Below are 24,074 nucleotides of genomic sequence, written 5' to 3'. Positions count from 1 at the left end.
AAAAGTGCGCACTTTAAAGTGCGCACTTTAAAAAGTGCGCACTTTAAAAAATCCACACTTTAAAAAATTTGCATTTTTGTTCTTTAGTCAAGAAAGACTATGAGGGGGGGAGTGCGTACTTTTTTTAAAGAACATTTTTGTTCTTTAGTCAAGAAAGAAATGAGGGGGGAGTGCGTACTTCTGAAAAATGCACACTCTTCCCATTCAAAATGCACACTCTTCCTGTTCAAACGAAATGAAAGCAGGTCGCCAGTGAGAATGGGAGGAAGCCAAATTGAGCATGGAAATGAAGTTCGGAGAATTCTGGCAAGCTCAACCATCCCTAGTTCTCCCATTCTCACCTGGAGATCAGGATGGAATAAGCGTCCCTCTCCACCACAGGGACGTACACGTGGTAATCAGATAGGGGCTGCCCAAAAAGATGCAACTCTGGGCGGTCCAGGACTTCCTTCCAGCTGCTTTCTGGCATAACGGGCTTGAACAGGTTGCGGCTCACAAGGACGGCAGGGGAATTCAACTCCCCGTGGCCGATGTAGAAGATGAGTTGCCTGGGCTTGCACTGGCTACGCTCGGCGTCCCATGTCGTTTCGTTCTGGGTGCAGAAGGCCTGGTTCTTGAACAGGACGCGGATGTAGCCGACCCGTTCATCCAGGACTTTGCCGGAGGTGAGGATGAAGGGGACCCCTTCCCAGCGGAGGCTGTCCAGCTGAACCAACACACCTGAAACGACGAGAGGATGCAGTCTGTTATGCGCACAGGAGGGCTGGGCGACTCACGGCCCTCGCTGCTCCTGCCGCCACAAGGCCGTGGCAAACCAAAACAGTGGCTTGCCGCCAAAACTCGGCACCAAGTCACTACGGAGGCTCAGAAGTGCCGCACGTAGCATGTTTTCAAGTGAAAGGTGGCTTTTTTGGCTTGCTGCCAAATTGTGGCAGGCCACTTGGGGGGGGTGTCTGGAAATTGGCCCCCAGACCACCCACAATTGCCCACCCCTGGCACACAGGGAGGAGGAAGAGTGAATAATACGCAAGAGGAACACAATTGTCCAGACCTCCCCGACCTTGTGCCCACTACATCTCGTTGGACAGCAAATCCCATCAACGCAAGCTAGCATGCCCCACAGGCCGCGACAACTGGGGATGATGGGAAGATCGGTCCAACACCTCTGGAGGCTGCCAAGGTGGGGAAGATGCCCTAGTACTCTAATGGATGCAGAACATCCCTTTGCAGGGCATTTTACAGGGACGGGGAGCCAGAGAGGGCAGAAGCGACCCGGTTCGGAAGATTGTATTTGGGGTTTCCACTTCCTGCGGCTCAGAGGAAGGGCTGTGGCTCCGTGGCAGAGCCCCCGCTTCGCATGCAGAAGGTCCCAGGTTCGATCCCCGGCGCCTCCAGTCAGGCTGGAAAAACTCCTGCCTGCAACCGTGGGGAGCCGTTGCTGCCAGTCAGGGTCGCCGGTACTGGGCTAGGCGGTCTGACTCCGTATAAGGCAGCTTCTGATGTTCCCTATCAAACCACCGAGGGAGGGAAGAGGGCGCAATTCTGCGGTTCAAAAGACCCTAGAGGGTCTCTCTCTCTCTCTCCGAGTCCAGCAGTGTGAAAACACTGGGGTGTAGTGGTTAGAGCATTGGACTGGGACTTGGGAGATCTGGGCTCAAGTCCCCACTCGGCCATGAAGTTCACTGGGGGCCAGTCACTGTTTGTCAGCCTCGCCTACCCCACAGGGTTGTTGCAAGGATGAAATGGAGAAGAAGAGAACCCTGTAAGCCACCTTCCGTTCCTTGCAAGAGGCAAAAGGGTGGGATATAAAAAATGTACTACTACTACTACAAGCAACCTTGCTTTTTTCAGCATTCACCCCTTAGGGAGGAGTTAGGTACATTCAGAATGAAGGCAGCTAGGACCTATCTTTCCATGTTAGAACCAGTGTGGTGTGGTGGTTAGCACTGGGGTTTCCAATATGGTACCCAGGGACATCTATCAACACCTGTCAGGCTCGGTGCCTCTCCTGATTTTTATTTTATTCCATGAGATTTTTAATAAATACAGCAATCAACAGAAGGCTGGCCTGCTGCAAAGCGAAAGGCTTCTGCCCAACGCCACCTTTATTTGGGTTCCAAAGAGTGGTTTTGTGCATTGGGGCTGAGACCCCCCGCCCACCTCTTGGAGTTTGGTCCTTGGGCAAGTGACTTTTCCTTTATTCTCACCAGTTTGCCTTCTGGGCATTTTTTACCAGCCATGCCCACTGTGGCAGCCACACCCTGCCACAGCAGCCATTTTGTGAGAGCGCCCACAAGACTCTCAAAATTCCAAATGTGCCCACTGTTTCATAAAGTTTGGGGACCCCCCAGGTAGGGTGGGTTCAAATCCCTGCCCAGCCAGGAACCTTGGGCCCTTTACTCTCTCTCTCTCTCTCTCTCTCTCTCACACACACACACACACACACACATATACACATAGCTTCACCTGCCTTGCAGGGTAACTGTGAGGATAAAATAGGGAAGGGGGAAATCTTGAGCTCACTGCAGGAAGGCCGGGATAAAAACACAATCACTTGCTAACCCCCGACAGCCTCAAAGCGAGGCGACCAAGCCTCTCCGCGCACCCCCAAAGTTCAGCACCACCCCCACCCCGGGTATCAGCCGTACCTGCGAAGGTCGGGGTCCGGCTGAAATAGTTCGGCTCCTTCTGAAGCTCCTCCCTCACATGGGCGTTGTATCCCTCGTACTGGCCAATCACGGCACTGCTCCTCTCCAGGCTTTGCAGGGCGGCCAAAGCCCGCAGCTTGCTCCGGAGGATGTCGTGGGAGCTGCTGACGTTCGCCGGCAGCTCCATGGCGAGGAACGTCAGGACCTCGGTGAGGTGGTTCTGGTGGATGTCACGGAGGACCCCGTACTCTTCGTAGAAGCTGGTGCGGTCTGCGCGCGGGGTGGGAGAGGAAGGGAACGGAGACGAGAAGCCCAATTAGCCAGGGATTTCAGGGGATAAGCCACTGAAACACTCCGTTGGTACAAGGCTATTATGCATCTTCTGGTATTGTCTTTGGAAACCACTTCAGGATTTATTCAAACAAGAAGCAGGATCGAAGTACCTCTAATAAATAAACCAGGGCTCTACGTATTCTGCAATTTGCAACACAGAATATTCATAATATTGCTAATGATAACGATACTAAATATTAATAATAATATTTAATGGCACCAATTCTATTATTAATAATAACATAATTAATAATATTTATTAATGATTAATAATATTACTTATTAATATATGAAATATTTCTTGTTGATGATGATGATTTTACCTTTATATTTATTTATGTTAATGATTTATTTATTTTTATTAAGATTTGTCCAGCACTGTAGAGCAGCCTTCCCCCACCTGGTGCCTTCCAGATGTGTTGGACTACAACTCCCAGCATTCCCAGCCAGCATGATGGGAGATGTAGTCCAATACATCTGGAAGGCACCAGGCTGAGGGAAGGCAGCTGCAGAGTGTTCTAAGCACACATGATTTGGGGAGGGAAACCGTACACCAACCCAGTAAGGTAGGCCAGAATTATTATTACCCCCCTCATATTGCACATGGGGGCAGACTGAGGCTGAGAGAAGTGTGCCTAGTGAGCTGATGGCCAGAGGCAAGATGAGAACCTGAGGAAAGTTTGGTTTCTTAGCCATTACACTACACTGAGCAGGCGAGGGCCCAGATGCGAGACCGTTTGGCAACCAAGCACAGGATGTTTTTTTTACATCCTGTGCTTGGACAATCCAAATTCTGCACCAAAAAAAAAAAAAAATCAGGCATCTGAGCCTTGCATAAACCATGCAAATGTACCTGCATTTATCTTATCCCATGCTCAACTTTTCCTGCTTAGCTGAATTACAGGGCGCGTCATCAAACTATTCAGAGCACTGAAGCTGCGCCCCTAACTGCTGGAGATTTCAGCTGGCGTTGCCCATGCACTTTCAAGCATGGCTTTGCATTCATGAGAGCTAGAAACTTCTTTTTTCTTTTAAATGAGAGATAATATTCTCAGGAAGACAACTTCTGCACCTGTTCCCACATTCCATGCACTGTTCCTCCTGTGCACTGTTCCTCGTGGATGATCTCGCGTATAAACAGGGAACGTAACACGAGAGTCCTGCTAGGAGTCCCCAGCATCTTGTTTCTGACAGTGGATAGATGGAGGCCTCCGTCTATCCATGTTTCCCCAGCATCTGGTACTTAAGAGATACACTGCCTCTGTACAGGAAGATTCTATCAGAGACAGGGCCTTTTTGGTGGTGTCTCCGCATTTGTGGAAAGCTGTCCCACAGGAAATACATAAAAGAGCCTCCCCCAACCTGGTGTCTTTCAGATGGTTTGGACTTCAGTTCCCATCTGCCCCAGCCAGCATGGCCAATGGTTGGGGATGGTAGGAGGTGTAGGCTAAAAACAGCAGGTTGGGGAAGGCTCATTTAAGACATTTTTATTTCAGGAATCTGCTTTCTTATTCATTGCTGTGTCTTGTTGACATCTTTACTGCTCATTTTAAGAGGTGTAATGTGGATTTTATTCCGTCAGTCTTGAAAAATATCATTATGTCCGTCAGCTAATGATTTTCAACTGCCTTGAAAGGCGGTTCATAAATCTTGCAATAAATAAACATCACGGCTAAAGTGCCATTAACGGGCCAACTCTTCACAAAACCGTGTCTCATCCTTTCTTTAAAACATCGACATCTAAACGCAGGGCCGTCACGCCATCTCGACTCCAGACGAGAAAGGAAAAGGTTCCGTTCCGCTGGTTTGAACGGTGGCGGACGGGCAGGAAGCCTTGATCACACCTCAGCTCCTCCAAAGTCCTCCGAGGAAGAGCGGAGTCGAAATGAAATTAAAGGAAAGGAAAAGAAAAATGACGGGCTCCGCGAGAGGCCTGGAGCAAGAGGTGCCTTGCTGCAGTGCCCTTGAGCGGGGACAGCAAAGGTTAGCTCCAGTAAAGTTTGCCTTCTGCCTCCCCTGCCTGGCTCATACTTTACTGGGAGACCAAAGATTGGGGGGGTGGGGGGGGGCTGGGATTCAGGGAGGAGGGGGCAGAAGAAGTAAAAAGGCAATTAGTCTCTAAAGGACCCCAAATCTCTCCTTCAGGCAGCCTCCAGAGACGGCGCGGCTCCGCTGACTCTCCTCTCTTAAACTCTGGAACGTGGAAATCGTCTCTTTCCTTAATCCACAGTGCATACATTAATGTAATCAATGCCGCTCATCCTTTGGCATGGTGGCCAGCGACGCAGACATGATTCGTGTGTGTGTGTGTGGGGGGGGTGGTAGCAAATGAAAGACTGCAGTTGGATGGGGGTACTGAGCTCCTCTGCCGTGCAAGCTGTCACCTTTTCCTCCCGGGGAAGGAGATGCCAGAGTTTGCCTCACCAAACCAGCCATCGTAATTTGGACCGATGCAGGCAGATGTCTGCATGCATCACTCGGCTTTTAATAAAGCAATGGCGATCTGGCCCCTTGCGCAGAGGCTGCAGAAAGCGAGGGTGTTCGACGGCCGTCCCCGGGACTGCTGCGGGCGGCAGGTGCAACCAGGGCTGCGGAAGAGACGCGGCAGGACTGCGGCAACGGCGAGCGCAGCTGTGTCCTTGACTTCGCGGCAAGGTGAGGCTTGGGTTGTCCTGACATGCTGGAAATCGCGCTCGCCAACTGGTGAGCAAAGGAAAGGCCCTACAGACACCTTCAAGGCAAAGCTGCAGTTTTTCCCTCCGCCCCCCTCCAAAAATGATAAAATTGGGGGGGGGGGGAATGGGGTTTCTCACAGGGGATCTTTCCCAGCCCGACTTGGAAATTGCTGGAGAGTCAACCTGGGACCTCTGGTGTGGTGTGTACTCTAAGACAGAGACACGGTGCTTCCCTGAAGATGCCAGTCCTCATGGTTTTGAATAAACGGGTGATCAAAGAATCCTAGAATAGTAGGGTTGGAAGGGGCCTACAAGGCCATCGAGTCCAACCCCCTGCTCAATGCAGGAATCCAAGTCAGAGCATCCCCGACAGATGGCTGTCCAGCCTCGTCTTGAAGGCCTCCAGTGTGGGAGAGCCCACCACCTCCCTAAGTAATTGGTTCCATTGTCGTATTGCTCTAACGGTCAGGAATTTTTTCCTGATGTTCAACCGGAATCTGGCTTCCTGTAGCTTGAGCCCATGACTCCATGTCCTGAACTCTGGGATGACCGAGAAGAGATGCTGGCCTTCCTCTCTGTGACAGCCTTTCAAGTACAGTCTTCTCTTCTCAAGGCTAAACACGCCCAGTTCTTTCAGTCTCTCCTCATAGGGCTTTGTTTCCAGTCCCCTGATCATCTTTGTTGCCCGCCTCTGAACCCTCTCCAGCTTGTCTGCATCCTTCTTAAAGTGTGGCACCCAGAACTGGACACAGTACTCCAGATGAGGCCTAACCAGTGCTGAGTAGAGGGGAACTAGTACTTCCCGGGATTTGGAAGCGATGCTTCTATTAATGCAGCCCAAAATGGCATTAATAGAACTATAGCTTCCAAACCCTGGGAAGTACTAGCTCCCCTCTACTCAGCACTGGTTAGGCCTCATCTGGAGTACTGTGTCCACTTCTGATTTAAAGAAGTTGCCTTATATAGAGTCAGACCATCGGACCATCTAGCCCAGTATTGCCTCCAGGGCTTTCGGACTACGACACTCAACAGCCCCAGCCAGCCTGCCTGACCAAAGGGCAGAGATGATGGGAATTGCTGTCCAACACATCTAGAGGGAGCCGGGTTGGGGAAAGCTGGTATACACTGACTGGCAGTGGCTCTCCAAGGTCTTTTGCAGGAATTCTTCCAGCCCTACCTGGAGATGCCGGGGATGGAATTAGGGACCTTCTGCATAGAAATTAGGTGCTTTACTGCTAACCTACAGCTCTTCCCCTCCTGTAGGCTCAGGACAAAAAGAAAAGGCTCTCTTCACAGTGTGTGTAATGAATTTATGGAATCCTCTGTCACAAGAGGTGTTAAGGACTAGAGAGTTAGGTGGCTTTAAAAAAAAGGGGGGGTTACATTTAAAGAGGATAGGTCTACTGGCCAAAACAGCTAATGGAACTTCTACATTCAGAAGCAACTTAACTCTGAACATCACATGCCAGGGACAAGCCACAGGAATACTTTCACACCCTGCTTGCAGGCTTCCCAGAGGCATTTGGCTGACCACTGTTGGAAACAGTCCACTGGGCTAAGATGGAAGTTTGGTCTGATTGAGTCGGGTAAGCTGTTATGTACAAAGCAAAGCAGGAAAGTGGTTTCCAAGCCTAGAATTGCTTGCAAAAAGGTTGGGACTTCGAAACAAGACATCAATAATAAACCTTACTATTATGGTCAAATTGGATAACATTAGGAAGGAGACCTTGTGACTCATGGAGTTGAAGAAAATGTTAGTTTTTCCCCTTGCGTATGATATAGGGAGTGCAAGCGATTATGAGCTTTGGTTAAATTTGGAAGAACCGGGTTCAACTCCTGCCTCTGCGAAAGACTCATCAGAAGGTCTTAAGCAAATCATTTGCTCTCAGCCTCGACTCTTTCATCTGTAAAATTGGGATAGCTTGGGGCCTACCTTGCAGGGATCTTTTGCAAAGCAGAACTCAATGAAGGCTGCCAAACATGTTGGAAATTAAGAGGACCAAATACAGAAAGTTCACAGAGACTTGGGGTAGAATCCAACATAAGTCCTACATAGAGTAGACCCATTGAAATGAATGGAACTTCAGTTAGTCATGACTAAGTTAAGTCCCATTCATTTCAATGGGTCTACTCTATGTACAGCTTATGTTGGATTTTACCCCTGGCTTCCACTGGATCTATAACTGTGCTTAAAATCTCACAGAAACCACTTTTAAAAAGAGTCCATAAATGTAATTTGGGTTTCAGACATGATAATGGGAGCCAGGACTCCCCTTAAGACATGGGTGCCGCACCTCTTTCAGCCCGAGAGCCAAATTCAGTTTCAGAGAAGCTCTCAGAGGCTGCATTCCAGTGGCGGGCGGGGCTGAAAGAGAAGGGGAGTGGCCAAAGGCAAAGAGGCAGAGTCAAAATACCAGCATATTGTAGCTTAAAGCTCTTACTTTAGGAGAGGTATTTCGACCTAGTAGATGTCAGGAATGACTCTGAGCGTGTGGAGCTGTCTGGCAGCTCAGATTCGGAATCAGAACGGGAACAGCCAGAACAGAGGGAGGCACCCCCTTGGTGAGCCTAGATATGGCGAGACTTTCTTCCCAAGACCTTGATACACAGATGGCCCAGGCTGAACTGCTCCCCCATTCCTCCACCACGGGAACTCAAGTTGAGGAGGAGGAGGGCGAGGGGTGTGACTTGAGGGCTAGGGTCCGTCACCGAGTGAAGTGGGAAAAGTTAGGGGCAGGGCTCAGACTCTCCGCCTGGTTGGCCACTCGTGGAAGCCGAGGTAGGAGGGAGCCACCCCAAGGGAGGGGCATCCCCGCGAAGCTGGTCTGGCAGAGAGGTGCATGCCCAGACGTCTGGCCGAGAGAGAGGTTCATGTCCAGACGTCTGGCAACTTCTGTAACTTCCACTTTGCATCCTCTATTGATATTCGTAGATGTGTGGATTGGCTGGTCCTATGCAGTCTGAGAGTTTCCTACAATCTGCATTTGTAAAGAAGCTAGTTGTTAACTAATAAAGTAGTTAGGCCTGACCTTGTTTCCTGGAGTGGGATGATTGGGAAGGAGGAGGAAGGAGGAACGTGACATTAGAATGGTAAAAGAAATGGAGAAAAGCCCGGAAAAAACCAAACAGTCAGGAGGAAGGGTTGGGCTGGATTTGGCCCACGGACCTGAGGTTCAACACCCTTGCCTAAAGAGGCCTCCTTCCCCATTCCTAAGGAGTCCTTTGTACTCCACTTCCTGTCCTCCTCCACTGCCAGCATTCAAATCGAGACCCACGTACTTTTCGCGTCCACCGTCTCCTTCAAGACGATTTCCACCCGTTCCACGTGGTGCCGGTTCCAGATGGGGTCCAAGCGTTGCCGGTTCTGGTCTCGGAAGGGTAGGATGTGAGCCACAGCCTTTGGGGATGCGAGGGGGCGGGAAGAAGGGAGAAGAGAAGTCAAAGGAGAGACCAGGTCAAAAAGCAAGAGGAAGCCACGCGCCTCGGGAGCAACGGGTCGTTGCGTCTGGGGACTTGGCGGAGAAGGAAATCGTTGCGACAACCATCGAGAAGATGGGGAATTTGCAAAGAAGCAAGATGCAGCGCATGAAGAAAGAAGGGACGGTGAGAAAGGAAATCAGACACTGACACCCGCCCCCACATGGTAACATATCTGGGTCAGTCAGCTCCCATGGTACCAAACTCTGGTACCACATCCTGGTCATGGTACCAAACTCTGGCTGTTTCTATCCCTCAGCAATATCACAGGCCCTGCTTGGCTACCTAGGCCACTCTTCGGATCGGCTAGGTCCTAGCCATCTTCCCCAGCTAGCACGATGGGAGATGTAGTCCAGGGGTGTCAAACCACTTTCAGCCAGAGGTCCGCATCCCATTTTGGAGACGCTCTCGGAGGCTGCATTCCACCTGCCCCCGAGTAAATATTACCAGACTTGGAAATTATCCTTCCTGAAATCCTTGTAAACGTTTTAAGAAACCTTATGTTCATGTGGATTTTAAGAAAAATATGTTGTGTGAAGACACCAAAAACTGGAGCAGGGAATGAGGCTGGCGAAGAAGCCGCCCTCTAAATCAAGGGCAGGGCCATTTGGGGAACCCCAGAAGGCCAACCTGTGTCCCAGGTAGAGCAGATTTCCCCACAGACCTGAGGTCCCTCAATCCTGCCTTACATGAGCCAAAATCTGGAGAAGAAAGGGTAACCTTTTGAACCTTTGCTTTCCCACACCCAAAGCCAACAAGATCCGAGAACCTTCCTCCCAGCTGCACTCTGCACATGACTAGAGGCACCCATGTCTGTTTCATTTCACACATTCCACAGCACTACAAAACAGGTCCTGGGGCTAGAGTAGGCCTCTGATTAAGGCCTGCTTCTACCCCTCCACCCAGAACCCGCTTCCTGACTCACCAACCCTGTCCTTCACTGGCGATGTACTTCTCACCCTGTTTCTGTCACCTTGGCCTCCATCGACTCTGCCCTCTTGCAATACTGCCTGGTTCTCCTGCCCCCCACCAAAAAAAAACAGAGGAGGAGAGAGAAGGGCGAAATATATGCAGCTCCACATTTTTATCAAATTAAAAGCCTCGTTTAGGAATCGGGAGCTTGGCAGGCGCTCTGTTAAACGCGAGCGGATGTGGAGGAGAGGAGAAGGGATTGATTACTCAGCGAAATCGAAGCTTTGACCTTGCGTGCTGGTGGGGGAATCAGGTGGAGAGAGTATCGCTGGTGTAGTTTTCCCCCCCGTCTGTCTCTTCGCTTGCACACACACGCGCACATGTGCAAAAAAGTGGTGGGTCAGCTCACAGGGAAAGAAAAAAAAACACCTCTAATGAATTAACTGACCCCATTATACTTCGGTGGTACAGAAAAGAGCCCCCCTCAGCCTGCGATTTTTATTTCCATGGTAAAACATGGAGGTCTCGCCAAGCGAAGGGCGTAAGAAGATGCCAGCCAGACCGGAGCAAAGGTCTATCGAGTCCGGCACCCGGCCAGATGCCCTGAGGAAGCCCACACAGAGGGCATAAAGGATGAGAGAAACCGCCCTGGGGTTGATCCAGAAGGGATCTTGTTACATCCTTAAGCTTTGTTTTTAACTTCCTTTCTTTCGTCAGGTCGTTTTTTTCCCTTCCCATCCCACACAAAGAGAACAGCAGTGCACAAGGGAGAAAGGGTGGGATGCAGCCCCTCTCCCTGCAGTGCTAGCTTTCTACTTGCAAGGGTTTTTTTTCCCCTTCATCACCTAGGGGAGCACCCAAAAATGCAATTTCAGGCCTGCAGCCAGAAATGAAGCAACCTCTTCTTCTGCACCCCCTTGAATTCTACCACAGTGTGTGTAGAGTCTAGCCTTCCTCTTTGGCAGAGACTGCCCAAAATGAGGGCTCCAGCTTTGGGGTGGGTAGCTTGGATAAGATGCCTTCAGTGCCCACCTCCCACTGAGCAGGCCCACCTCCTCCTCGTGTCTATCCATACTGCCCATTTGCTTGCCCCAGGGGTGTTGTGAGGCCTAGGTCTACGGGCCCCCGGTCCCGAGTCTATGTCCCAGGGCCCCTGGTCTATTTCCGAGGGTCTGGGACTTGACAGCGGGCCCCCTCCTGAGAGCGTGGGCTTCAGCAAGTGTCCAATGATGCAGATCTTTACCAACAGTGCCTCATCGCTCCACTTGTATCCCCAGGCCAACCTGGGTAGCTTTTTCAGAAGACAACATGGCGATTGGGACCAGAAGGTCTGAATGTATAACACCAATTCTGGTCCGCTTGCACATTTAAAGTTGCTGGTCTTGAACTTTAAAGCCTTACACAGTTCGGGACTGCAATACCTGACAGAACGCCTCTCCTGGTATGAACCTATCCATACACTACGTTAATCATCTAAGGCCTTCTTCCAAGGGTCTCCTCTATAGGAAGCTTGGAAGGAGGCAACAAAGGAGAGGGCCTTCTCGGTGGTGGCCCCCCGATGCTGTAGCTCTCTCCCCAGCAAGGCCTGCCTGGTGCCAACACCACTGTCAATGCCATGTTAAGACTTTGCTCTACTCCCAGGCATTTGACAGCATACGATACGATTTTTAATGGGTCCTGGGACTTTTATTGATGCTTCTTTAAAATTGTTTTCTATTTTTGTATATACATGATTTTATCTTGTGAGATCATATTGCATTTTTAAGGGGGGTTAATCTTCGTAACCTGCCCAGAGGGCTCTGGCTATTAGGCAGGATAGAAAAGTAATAGATGAATGAATGCAGTTACATGAAGGATGCTCACCTGTTTGCCAAGGTAGTGGTCCACCCGGTACATCTCGTCTTCCCGGAAAAAAGTCCTCAGTTCCTCGGCCAGCTGTTGGGCAGACCTGAGGTCATGGCCGAACGGTTTCTCCAGCACCACCCGCAGCCAGGCCCCGGCCGCCGGCCTGCAGCTGCTGTTGATGTTGCGGGCAATCTCTGCATAGGCAAACGGCGGCACGGAAAAGTAGAAGATCCGGCCAGCTTCTTTAAGGCCCTCCTGGCTGAGCACAGTCGTAATCTCCTGGCTCAAGGTGGCATAGTCCTCTGCTGTTTTGAGCTGGCGATACTCCGTCAGCTTGAGGAACTGGTCTTTCAGGATGGCGCACCTGTCCGGAAGGATGTCAGGCGGGCACGCCAGTTTCTTCAGCCGGCTGAACATCAGATTCCGGCCCGCTTCCAGCTCCGTCTGTGCGGCCCCGTGGAAGGTGAAGGTGTGCCCATTGCTCACCTCGTCCAGGTACAGCTGGAACAGGCCCTGCCAGAGGTACTTCTTGGCCAGGTCTCCTGTGGCACCCAAGAGGACCACGGAGATGTGGCCATGAGACTCCTTGGCCAGGGAGGGGACAACTCCCAAGAGGAGCACCAAACCGAGGGTAACCGTTGAAAGCATCTTGGGAAACGGCAAGCTGGGGAACAAAAAGGAAAATCATGGAATACAACAAATCACACACAGATGCCAAGCACCTATATCCCACTCTTCTTAACACCAGTTTTCCAAACTGCTTTGATTGTTTGGGCCAAATGGAAAAAGCAGAAACCCCCCTCTTCCTTTGTTCTTCCAGTTTTTTGGTGCTTCCCCTCTGCCCCCTCCCCGCTAGTTTTCTCCAGCATTTTGGCCACACCATTTCACACGCTGCCCGATCAAACATGCACATTCTCCACTTGGAGACTTTGCACATTCAGTGGTCAATGTCTGTAAAAGTCATTCTTTGTTTACGGTACATTTTAAGGACATAAAACATTGCAGTATGATCGTTGGGAGTCAATTTTATTGCGACAGCTCCAAAACACAAAGGAACACAAATAATAATTCCATTAGTAGTTGACAATGGGAATAATACTGTTAAGTATAAAGTTTACTGCCAACTTTACTGCTCAGTATTGGAACATTTAATTCTACAGTCACTGTAAAACACAAAGATAATAAATTAAAAAATTGCAGTAGTGTTATTGGGAATGAGTGTTATTGCTGTGACTAAAACACAAACAAACACAAATAATAATTCCATTAGTAGTTAAAAATACTAATAATTCCATTAGTAGTTACGAATAGCACACCAAAAGGTCACAGATGGATAAACAGTGGCAGGTATGGCTGGCTGAAGATGGCATGTCCTACTTTCATGTGGACATGGACATTGTGGGAGAGTGAATTCTTAGTAATTGTTATGAAAACCCCATGTCCCACCTAGACTACTTCTGTGTCCCACTGGAGGTACATATCCCACCCGTTGAAAACCACAATGCCAACAGGTCTCGGGGCTATCAACTGGAACAAATCTGATTTATCATTACCCCTTTGAGGATCATACCGGGCTCACCTAAATCCCTTTGCAGAGGCCCTGGGGGAGCCCAATCCTTTCTTGTTCTGCTGCCTTTCCTTCTTCCGAAGTCAAAAGAAACTACGAAACGCACCAGGCGTTCAACAGTTAGCCAAACAAAACGCTGGATAGATAAGCAACTTTCGACATTTCCTGGTACAGACGGATACCTCCCGTTCCCAGCAGAGAGAAAAAAAACAGCGTCTTACAGAATTCCACAGACACACACCTCTTCTTTGCACTATACGTGTAGAACCACAGGCCTGGGGGACAAATTTGGCCCTCCGGGGTTTCCCTCCACACACCCTTTCCCTGGTCCCACCCCATTTTCCCCAGCCACTGATTTTTTGGTGTATTCCCAGCTTTTCTGCAGATTTTTCCCCATTCTAAAAGGGTGAAATGTCTCTCCTGAGGGTTAGTTACTGCCAGTAAGAGCTTTAGACTAAAATATAAGGGTATTTTTGGTCATGCCTCTTTTGCGTTGGCCTCGCCCACCACCGAATGCAGCCCCCGAGAGCTTCTCCCAAATGGAATTTGGCCCCTGGACTGGAAGAGGTTCAACACCCCAGGGCTACACGTTCTGTATTAATATCCTGCCACTCACCTCTGCATAGATTCTCTTCACCCTGGCTACTGTCCCATGCTCCCAATTATTTCCCGAGTGGAAGGAGAATTAGCACGTAAGTCATTTTAAATAAAGCAGCATTATTAGCTCTAGTTTTAGACTCAAGGGACACAAGAGCCCTAAAAAGAACATTCTCAAGCCAGGAAGCCTCCGAGAGACAGTTGTAGGCTGTATCGGCTGCAATGGGTGCTTGCCAATGACCCTGCAGTGTGGGGGCTTCTTGTGCGTAACACCACACTGGGCTTCTAAAGGTGCTCCAAGCACTTCTACAGGAATGCTGCAGTCTGTTGCGAAGACCCTTGGTGACAGCCTGAAAGCAAAAGTGTGTCTCGCCGCTTCCTGAACATTCTGTGCAAGAAGGTAACGTGCTAGCTTTCTACAGGCAGGGAGTTAATGGACATGGGAGAAGGGGAGCATTCCACCATCCGATTTCCCCATGTGAAGTAAAGCCACTCCGGCCTAGTAAATAAGCCCCCCAGAGGCAATCAGAGGGGGGACAGATGGCTGTATTTGTATGCTGAGCCCAGTAGAGGGTGCATGTTTATTTAGCAACCATCTTTGTTTTAAAATTGCACGTGGTGGAGGAATGGAGTGCTCCGTCCTTCTTCTGACAATCCACTCCAGTCCTCTTCTTATCAGCCTGCCCATCTACGCTACTTGTTTATGGCCTGGTCACCTAGAGGTGATCCTCACTTACCACGGAGGCGAGTACCTATTTGAAAAGCCAACTTAAACCACGGCCGTGTCATTGTGTTTGAGCTTGCCGTGTGGAACATGCAGTCTACAAACACATGAAGTGTGCTCTGCTCCGTTGACCGTCTGCTGCTACGGATTAAGAAGGAAGGGAGGCGTGTGCACATGCAAGCATCTGGCTTTCGCTGAAAGCGCAACAAAACCAGAGACGGATCCACAGCTTGCCGTGCTACTAACTCAGCTGAAAAACCAGTTACTCAACCCTCTCCAATTGCACAATATTTATCTAGCTGTTCCTGCAATATTTCTAGAGCGGTTCCCAGTTGGAATTCAAATAAATCCAGGAATCAGTGGGGGTGCGGGAGAGGGAGGCTGGCTGGCTAATAGCTTACATGTCAGATAGAGGAAACAAGGAAGGGAGTTGTGGCACAAGACTGCCAAATAGTAGGCAAGAAGGAGTTCATTACAGCTTTCCCAGGATACCAGTAAAACCTACTGTATTTCCTATATATCAGGGGTGGGTAACCTTAGGCCAAATCTGGCCCCCTGAGGCTCCCCAGTTAGCCACGCCCCCTTTCCCCAGCCCCAGCCCCTTTCCTCCAACCACCAATCATTTGATTACCTGGCTTTTGTGCCATTTCCCCCCATTCTAAAAGGCTGAAATGCCTCTCCTAAAGCTTAGTTCCTGGCAGGAAGAGCATTAAGATACAAGAAGTGGGGATGGGGGTGGCCCCCCCTGTTGTGTTTGGCCCCCACCCACCATTGGAATGTGGCCCCCGAGAGGTCTAAAAACTGACTTCAGCCTCAGGCTGAAAGAGCTTCAATACCCCTGCTATATACTAATAGCAAACTCAATTCTCTGAGCGCCAATCATTATGCAGCCAAAATGGCACCATCCATGCACAAGAAGAAGGTCTCAGCTGGGCTTGGGAAAACCCCCAAGCTTTGCATGTGTGTTTTTTTAGGGGGGAAACACCCCATAGGAGGTATTTTCCTTTGCATAGTAAGTTTTGTCTGAGTGCACTTGAGACAGAAGACAACAACTGCAAGCTTTAAACAGGATTTTCCCACACTGCAAAATTTTGCTGCAGGCCCCGCAGGTAAAAATCTAATATAAAATGAGACACAAGGTCGTTTTTTCCGCTTTTCTCTGGCACGTCTCCTATGCCTTTAACACACAGAGATTTGGGAGGTTCAGCTTTTCCCAGCACAGAGAGAAGTATGGCGGGGGGAGAGGGATGTTTCGCCCACTTAATCTCTGCATCTCCGGCTGCTATTAAGGCAGAGGTGGGGAACATTCAGATGCTGTTGAATTGCAACTCCCATCAGCCCTAGCCAGCCTAGAGGAATGATGGGAATTGCAGTCCAGCAACATCTGGAGGGTCACACATTTCCCATATCAGGATTAAGGACACAGGAGCAGGGGTGGCAAAAAGAAAAAAAGAAAAACTGGGAACTGTAATCCACAGATCGGAAGGGAATTTGTGGAAGGTGTTAAACACCCTAACTAACACAGCCTTCCCCAACTTGGTGCCCTGCAGATACTTGGGATTTCAACTGCCATTAGCCCCAGGCAGCACGGCCAATGGCCAGGAATCTGGGAGTTGTAGTACAAAATACTCGGAAGGTACCAGATCGGGGAAAAGTCTGCCCTAAACTTTGGAGGCCTCTTAGACAGAGACTGGATTACAGACAAAACCCCCTGGCTTGGCCAGCAGGTCGGTTCACATGAATACCGCATCGCAAGGTTGTTCCCTCCAGGGCCCTCCCTACACTGAAGCCTGACTTAAGCGCATGGGGGAGCGCGCTACGGAAGCGTTGCAACGCGCAGAGAGAAGGGGATTAACCCTTTCCTCCGCCTGAGTCCCCCCACTTCACCCCCCTGGCAATTAACCTTAGAAAAACGTTCCCACGGCCACCGGCGGGCGCTCAGGGCTCTTGGAAATAGACGGGGGGGGGGGCGCCCATTTCAGAAAGGCCAGTGCAGAGCACGTCCCTGCTGCCAGACCTTTGCCGGCCTTGCACTCCTGTCCTGCTGGTGGACTTCCCACACAGAGCCGGCTGGCCACTGCGCGCGTGTGGACCCTGGTTCTCAGCCCCGATCTTGATGTTGGTTGAAAGCAAACTGCGGCTGCCAGCGGCTCTGTCTGTCTGTCTGCCAGGCGAAGGAGAAAGAGCCTGCGAGGAAGGAAAAGGGACGCCACTCGAAACGACATGTGCTGCGCTCCCTCGCAGATGTGCAGATGCGCTTTCTGCTCCCACCAAGATCAGCCGGCCGGCACGGGGAAGTCCAAGCTGTCGTGTTCGCCTCTGCAAAGAAACATCCCCACCCACATGTCCCCTGCCCCCCTCCAGCAAGCACGGAAGGACATCAACCGGGCCAGGCTGGAGTGGACCAGGGGCCCATTTTGTCCAGCGTTCTGTACCCACAGAGGCCAGTGGGAAACCCACAAGCAATTAATGCGTGAGTGCCATCAACAGCACCCTCCTGCGTATGTTCCCCAGTATACTGCCTCCGATGCCAGAGGAAGCCCGTGGCCATCAGGCCTGGTCGCCACTGGCTGCTCGTGCGTTGCAAAGGGGGCTTCAGAGGCGCAGCTTCCGACCAGCCCCGTTGGATTTTGCAACCTTGCAGCTAGGAGAAGCGGCAGCTGGGTTTGGGGGGGCGGCGCGGTTAGCCTGACTCGCAGACCCCAGCCTCCCCCCCCCCCCGCAAGCCCAGCCTTTCTCTGCTCGCCCCTTCTTCGCTCAAGGGGTCAGTGCGGACCCGATCCACTCACCTCCCTCCCGCGTGGAGGCGCCAAGCGCGAATTTGGGGCCAAACGTGTGAACCGGATCCGGGACTGGGGTCTGGTTTTTTTTTTTATCTTTTTGTTGGCAGCGCAAGAACGCACCGAAGTGTAGCTCCACCTCTTCCAAACGACAGGCGGTGGTGTGGGGAGGGGGAAAAAATCTATGGTTTACGTTGCAGAAGCGAGGGAGGCCGTGAAGCGGGAGGGAGGCCAAGGTAGATTTTCTCCATTTATTTTAAATTGAAGTATTGCTAGGCTGCGTTTCAAGGCAAAAGGCTTCCGAAGTCCATATAGCGCAGCTTTCCCCAACCTGGTACCGTCCAGATTTGGGGGGGACTACAACTCCAAGCATCCCTGACCATTAGCACTGCTGGCTGGGGAAGATGGGAGTCGAAGTCTAAACGGTCCAGAGGGCACCAGATTGGGGAAGGCTGATATATAGTGCAGCTGCCCTCAATGTGACACATACAGATGTTTTTGGACTACAACCCCCAGCATCCCCGAACATTGGCCATGCTGGCTGGGGCTGATGGGACTTCAAGTCCAGCAACATCTGGAGGGCCACACGTTCCTCATCCCCGGCGCAGTGCCCTTATTGAGCCAACTTAAAGATCTCCAGAAAATGTGCAAGCTTTTGAGATCTCCAGGTCTCTTCATCAGGCAAGATGTTTCAAAAAGGAGGGAATAAGAAAGAGGGAGAAGAAAAGGCTGGCTGGAGTTCTGGTTAAGAGGCCAGCATGGTCAGAGTTTTGGGATGATATGGAGGATGAAGGGCTGCAGACATTCAAACTTCTCTCTTTGTCTTGACTGATGAAGAGTTCTGGAGATCTCGAAATTTGCAGATTTTGGGGGTGAACTTTGAGATGCCCTAGTAAAGGGATTACACTATACAGATTTTGGAATTTTTCTTATGGCCAGCATAGCTGTCTTTGTTTTCTGAAAGAGGCAGAAACGTAGAGTTGTATACAGTGGTGGTGGCTTGGAATATCTCACCCCCTCCTCTTCTCAAATTATGTAGGGACAGTTTTATACAAGCTTATCTAGAAATTAGGTCCATTGAACTCATTGGGACCTAGGTCTGGGTAGACATGTATGGGGTTGCACTGTTACATGGCAATCCTATGCATGTCTACCCAGAAGCAAGTCCCATCGAGTTCAGTAGGACTTACTCCCAAGTAAGCAAGCTAAGATTAGTTCTCTCTCTCTCAAAAGAAAAAGAAAAAAGCTGGGTCCCAACATTTTTGGAATTAAAGGTGCAATCCTCTCCACGTTTAGACAGCAAAAACTCCCAGGACTGGCTGAGGAATGCTGGGAGCCGTAGGACATTTTTCTGTCTAAACATACATAGGATTGCACCCTTTGCTGAAAGACAGGGCAGGACCATGGTTAGAGCCAATTGCTTTCTTTTTAAAATCCTGACTGTTTGATGATGCTTTTGTAATTTTGCTGTCTCTTAGTTTATTCTGTTTTGTTTGTATTTACATTTTTAATTTGTTTATACTTTCTTGAAAACCTTCTGAAGATGACAGGTGGCATTTTTAAAAACAAACAACTTCCAAAGCTATAATAAATAAATAAATAAATAAATGAGAGAGAGAGGTAGAACTGGGTTTAAGGTCTACCTCTGCAACAAACCCAAGGCAATTCACTGGTTCTGAGTTCCCAGTGAAAGTGCCGTCCAGATCGTATTATCTTTATGCCCCCCCCTGCCAACTCCACGGAATTCAAAACAGTATACAATAATTTTTTTAAAAAGGCCTCACAACAACCCTGTGAGGTCGGTCAGCTGGGGAGGGGGTGACGGCAAACCCAGTGTGGTGCAGCCATTAAGCTCACTGGGTGATTTTGGACCAGCTGTGCTCTCTTTCAGCTTAACCTACCTCGCAGGGTTGCTGTGAGGATAAAATTGGGGTGAGGGGGCACAACACTGCCCTGAGCCCCTTGGAGGGAAGGTGAGATATAAATGGAATAAATCAATCTTTCCAGGTTTCCGTACTCTAAGGCCAACACATATTAAGCGACTGTCTGCAGGTCTACCTTCCAGGGACGTTGTAAGGGGGAATGCAAAACCCACTATTCCGAGCTGTTCGTTTAAAATGCAAGTAGAAATGTTTCCTCAGCCATACCTGGCCTGATCATTGTCTGTCAGCATCAGTGTTCCTCACCTGTAAAATGGAACCATTAATTGGCTACCTTTGAACAGCCCTTTGTTAGAATACCTCATCTGGAGCAACCTGGACAGGGAATTTGTCCTTGCACATGCGGGTTATGTTCAGGGAGGGTGGCCACACTTGTGCATCGCCGGAAAAAGAAGACGAGGAAAGGCATCACAAAAATTAGGGTAAAAAGGGGTGCGAGTATGCATGTGCCAACTTAGATGCATAGATGCACATCTAGAAATAATTTGTTGAATTTAAATAGAAATACAATACATCTCCCCCTAGAGGGGGAGACTGAGACCCCGGGGCCCATGGGCCTTCCTGCTCCGTCTGCTGCCGTCCAGGTGCAAATTGCTGATGGGCAACTTCAAGGCCTCTGCTTCTCCTCCTTCTGATGGCTCATTTTCTTTAAACTGGACTTGGACCGGACTGCCCTCAAATAAATCAGGTGTGCAGAACCTCTTTCAGCCAGATGGTTGTATTCCATTTCGGAGAACCTCTCGGGGGCCGCATTTCAGTGGTGGGCGGGACCAAAAGCAAAAAAGGGTGGAGCCAGAGAGACAAAATATATTTCAGCTTAAAACTCTTACTTCCTGTAACTAAACTTTAGGAGAGGCATTTCAGCCTTTTAGAAGGGGTGGGTGTGGGTGTTTAACTGCACAAAATGGGGCAGCAAGATTGTTAACAGGGACTGGCCAACGAAATCACATTACACCAGTACCTTTCCAGCTGCACTGGCTGCCAGTCCATTTCTGGGCCCAATTCAAAGCCCTAAACGGCTTGGGGCCAGGTTATCTGAAGGATCACCTCCTCCCATATGTGCCTGCCCAGACCCTAAGACCATCCTCGGGGGCCAAAGGAAGTGAGGCGGGTGGCTACCAGGAGGAGGGTCTTTTCTGCTGTGGCCCCCGGAGCTGTGGAATGAATTCTCTAGAAAGGTTCTCCTGGTGCCTACATTGTTTTCCTTCTAGTGCCAGGTGAAGACCTATTTATTCTCCCAGTATTTTAGCTTCCTAGTATTTTAGCTCTGATGTTTTAAATCTGTATTTTAAATGTCTGCATTGCTGCTACGTTTTATTCTGGTTGTATCGTTACATTGTGATTTTAAGCTTTAATATTTTATATTGTATTGTGTTGCACTCTGTGGTTTTAATTTTTGTGAACTGTCCAGAGAGCTTCGGCTATTGGGCGGTATAGAAATGGAAATAAATACATAAATACATAAAAGCTGGGAACCCACCCAGCAATTCCTGACTGGAGGAAAAGGGGTGGGGCCAGTGTGAAGGAGGCCTTCCTTTTGTCTGTCTTGAATCTCCCACCAATCAGCTTCCTGGAATGACCCATTGGGTTCTAGTATTATGAGAGGGAGAAAAATGTCTCCCTCTCCACTTTCTCCATACCAGGCATCATTCTGTACACCTCTGTCATATCTCCCTTCGCTCGCCTTTTCTCCAAGCTAAACAATCCTAGCTGTTGTAACCTTCCCTTGTAGGGGAGATGCTCCAGGCCAGCCCCTGGATCCTGTTAGTGGCCCTTTTCTGCAGTTCAATGGAGGGTACTCCCAGGTTGTTTTTATAGTTCTTATATAAAGCATTTTTATTCCACACTTCAGCTGAAAAAGGCTCCCAAACTGGCTAAAAAATTTAATAAGAAGACAATCCCTACCCCTTGGGCTTCCACCCTAAAAGACATGACACAAAAGGAAAAGGGATTAGAAGGAAGGAGGGGAAAAAAGCAAACTCAGGCACTAATTCTTAGTCTGCGGTGTTCTTTTTGGCTGGGCTTGCAGTCATGCATGCGGATCCAAATAAGCTGGGTATTATAGTATGTTCCGCTGCCCTTCTGAGTGTGTGTATGTGTGTGTGTATACCGTTATGAGTTAGTGCACTTCAAAGTTTACCATCACGCCACCACTGTGGAGCACAGTGGATTTTTTTTAACCCAAATTGAAACCAGAGGCACGCCTGACTCTTACACCCCAAAAGAGTTGACTTTCAGAATGCGTAATAGCAAGGATTAGCCACACGCCCCTCCGTGTGCGTGTCTCTGCACAGCTCCCTGTTTGGGCTGTGCACCCAAAAAAGACAAATGTGTTGTCCGTCTTTTTGAATTGGGAGGGATTAACTGATCTGCCCACACCTCATGCAAAGGTGTAGTGGGAGTGTTACACCCTAATCTCCCCACTCCGTAATCCAAGGGGAGGCCCGAGTTGTGGATCATGCAGAGAAGCAGCAGACAGACTCATTGGCAGGTGGGCGCATTACTTCTGTGTAAACATGAGCCTAGAATCCAGCTCACCATCCCATTCCTATTGATCTGTGCAGGTTTAATAAGTGTGTTCCGCAGGCTTAAAAAGGTCTTCCCTTTTTTTCTTTTGAACAGGAAAGGACATTACACCTGCAATGAATCCCCTGGCTAACGTACTAAGTGCCAAACCAGCGGGCCTGGAACATCTCTCTCCCTCTCCACCCCCACTCCCCAGTCTGCAGTGAGCTGCAATGCACCCGCAGCATGTCCGAACGTGCATCTGATGAAATGGGAATGGCTGCAGTTACAAAAGGTTGGAGAACTGCAGAGGTGGAGGGAAAAAGCACAATTCCACTCCCCCTCCCCAGTTGGCTCCTTGAGCATGGTGCCAGGATTAATGCTATTAATGCTATTAACCTACCTGACTCATCCATTCACACACACACACACACACACACACCCATACACACATCCCCCCCCCACACACACACACTGCAAGTAGGCCTTCTGTCAATGCCACAGCCAGGGCCTCAAATCATAAATGCACGCCGCAAATAATTAGGTTTGACATCGTCGCGCTCGACCCAAGTGTGAATCCGTCTCAGTTTATGAATTGCATTGCGGCAGCGGTTTGCTAGAATGGGTTGGGTTGGCGTGACTGTTCTTCCTCCCAAAAGAAACAAACGATAGTCACGGCAGACCTTAAACTGAGTTGTAGGAACCGAGATTGCCGACTGACCGAGGAGGGAGAAATGGCCTGGCTTTATCCCATGCCTGAGCTTTATTTGTAGACATCTCGGGGTCGTGGAGATGGAGGTTATGGCCTGCTTGTGTTCGTGCGCGCCAGACTCCTATTAAAAGCACAGGAGCGAGGGTGGATAAAAATAAATTGGCAACCTGAGGAAAGGACCCTGACAGTGATGTGTTTTTGCTGGATCCCCAGTATTGTTGCAAAGGAAGGAAGAAAGAAGAGAAGAAAGAAAAAGAAGGAAAGAAAGAAAGAAAGAGGAAGGAAGGAAGGAAGAAAAAAGGAAAGGGAATGAGAAAGAAGGAAGGAAGGAAGGAAGGAAGGGAAGAAGGAAGGAAGGATAGGCAGATCACAGCCTGTGGTCTCCCTCACCTCTAAATGGCCTCCACATTGGTCATAGCTGCCTGTAGGTCTTGAACGTTTCCCCTGAGCATCCATATTTTGCCACCTCTCTCTTGTCTTTCCAATCTAGTAGTACCTGGCCCCTGCTGGAAACAGTATACTAGGCAAGATGGACCCTAGATTGCTGCAGCAAAGTAGTTGGGTGAGTTCAGGGGCAATGTGTCTCTTGAGTACCGGTTGGTTGCTGGGGACTGCCCTCCTTATGGGCTTCCGGGAAATACCAGGCTGGCCACTGTCTCAAATGATGGAAACAGGATGCTGGGTAACATGGGCCTTGGATCTGACCCAGCAGGACCACCGGCACAGTTAGGTAATTTTAGACTTTGAACATAATAGTCTTACCAGGGGTTCTTCAGATGGCAATGTGTATTACTTCACTTACTCCAAAATCTGGTAGGGGTGCATTTGAGGGCCCTCCGGCTCATTTTGCTGAGTGGGGCCCAGACACCTGCCCTAAAGGCCGTCCCTGCTGGTGCCATTAAGCGGAACTGTCCTGATGGTCTTACATCCAGTGGAAGCTGGTGGCTCCGATGTCAGTGGGGCTGTGCAACCGCTCCGGATTTCAGTTAGAACCAGTCTGAACTCTAAAGGAGCTATCCGTTCCCACAAGCACCGCAGTTTTCAGTGGAAGCAGTTGACCCATTCAGATGTGAGCCATCAAGAAATGTACATGCGTGTGTGAACTGAACATCACTGTAGGTATTTAGTATGCATGATCTGTCTCCCTAGTTCCTGTGGTTTTAGTTCTTGTGATTTGTATATTAGCTGTTACACCGGTCATTTTATTTCTGTGCTGCATCTTAGGATTTTTTTTTCTTTTGTTAATTCGCACGTTGGATTTTTATTGTGTTAAGTTTTATTGGATGTTACCATTTCTATGATGCCTAGAAAATCTGTTTTATAAGAAATCAAGATAATAAATACATACAAGTTCTATTG

General features: G+C 49.5%; 1 protein-coding gene and 1 long non-coding RNA gene across 6 annotated transcripts in view; one reads left to right on the top strand and one right to left on the bottom strand.

The window, feature by feature from the left end:
* The window catches only part of H6PD (hexose-6-phosphate dehydrogenase/glucose 1-dehydrogenase), a 23,045-nt gene extending 5,400 nt beyond the window's left edge, over positions 1-17,645 (bottom strand). Inside the window, exons 1-7 of one of the 5 annotated variants that reach the window (XM_084822357.1) lie at positions 17,568-17,641; positions 16,796-16,965; positions 13,470-13,639; positions 11,909-12,554; positions 8,936-9,053; positions 2,649-2,918; positions 342-720 (exon numbers count right to left, since the gene is read on the bottom strand). In XM_084822357.1, coding sequence (XP_084678483.1) covers positions 342-720; positions 2,649-2,918; positions 8,936-9,053; positions 11,909-12,538 — 1,397 coding nt within the window. In that variant the 5' untranslated portion in view covers positions 12,539-12,554; positions 13,470-13,639; positions 16,796-16,965; positions 17,568-17,641. Of the gene's footprint in view, positions 1-341; positions 721-2,648; positions 2,919-8,935; positions 9,054-11,908; positions 12,555-13,469; positions 15,341-16,795 lie in introns of those variants that run through there. The other 4 variants (XM_084822354.1, XM_084822356.1, XM_084822355.1 and 1 more) reach the window with 4 other exon arrangements.
* LOC146335260 (uncharacterized) lies at positions 17,144-24,074 on the top strand. The gene is made up of 3 exons (XR_014786084.1): positions 17,144-17,251; positions 22,121-22,298; positions 22,929-24,074. It is a non-coding gene; the product is annotated as an uncharacterized LOC146335260 (long non-coding RNA).

Source organism: Heloderma suspectum, chromosome 15 (assembly GCF_057233095.1).
Source record: "Heloderma suspectum isolate Gila_16-S chromosome 15, 16-S_ref, whole genome shotgun sequence".
Classification (NCBI taxonomy): domain Eukaryota; kingdom Metazoa; phylum Chordata; class Lepidosauria; order Squamata; family Helodermatidae; genus Heloderma; species Heloderma suspectum.
The sequence above is the reverse complement of the archived record's forward strand: the minus strand, read 5'-3'. Positions and strand labels throughout refer to the sequence as shown.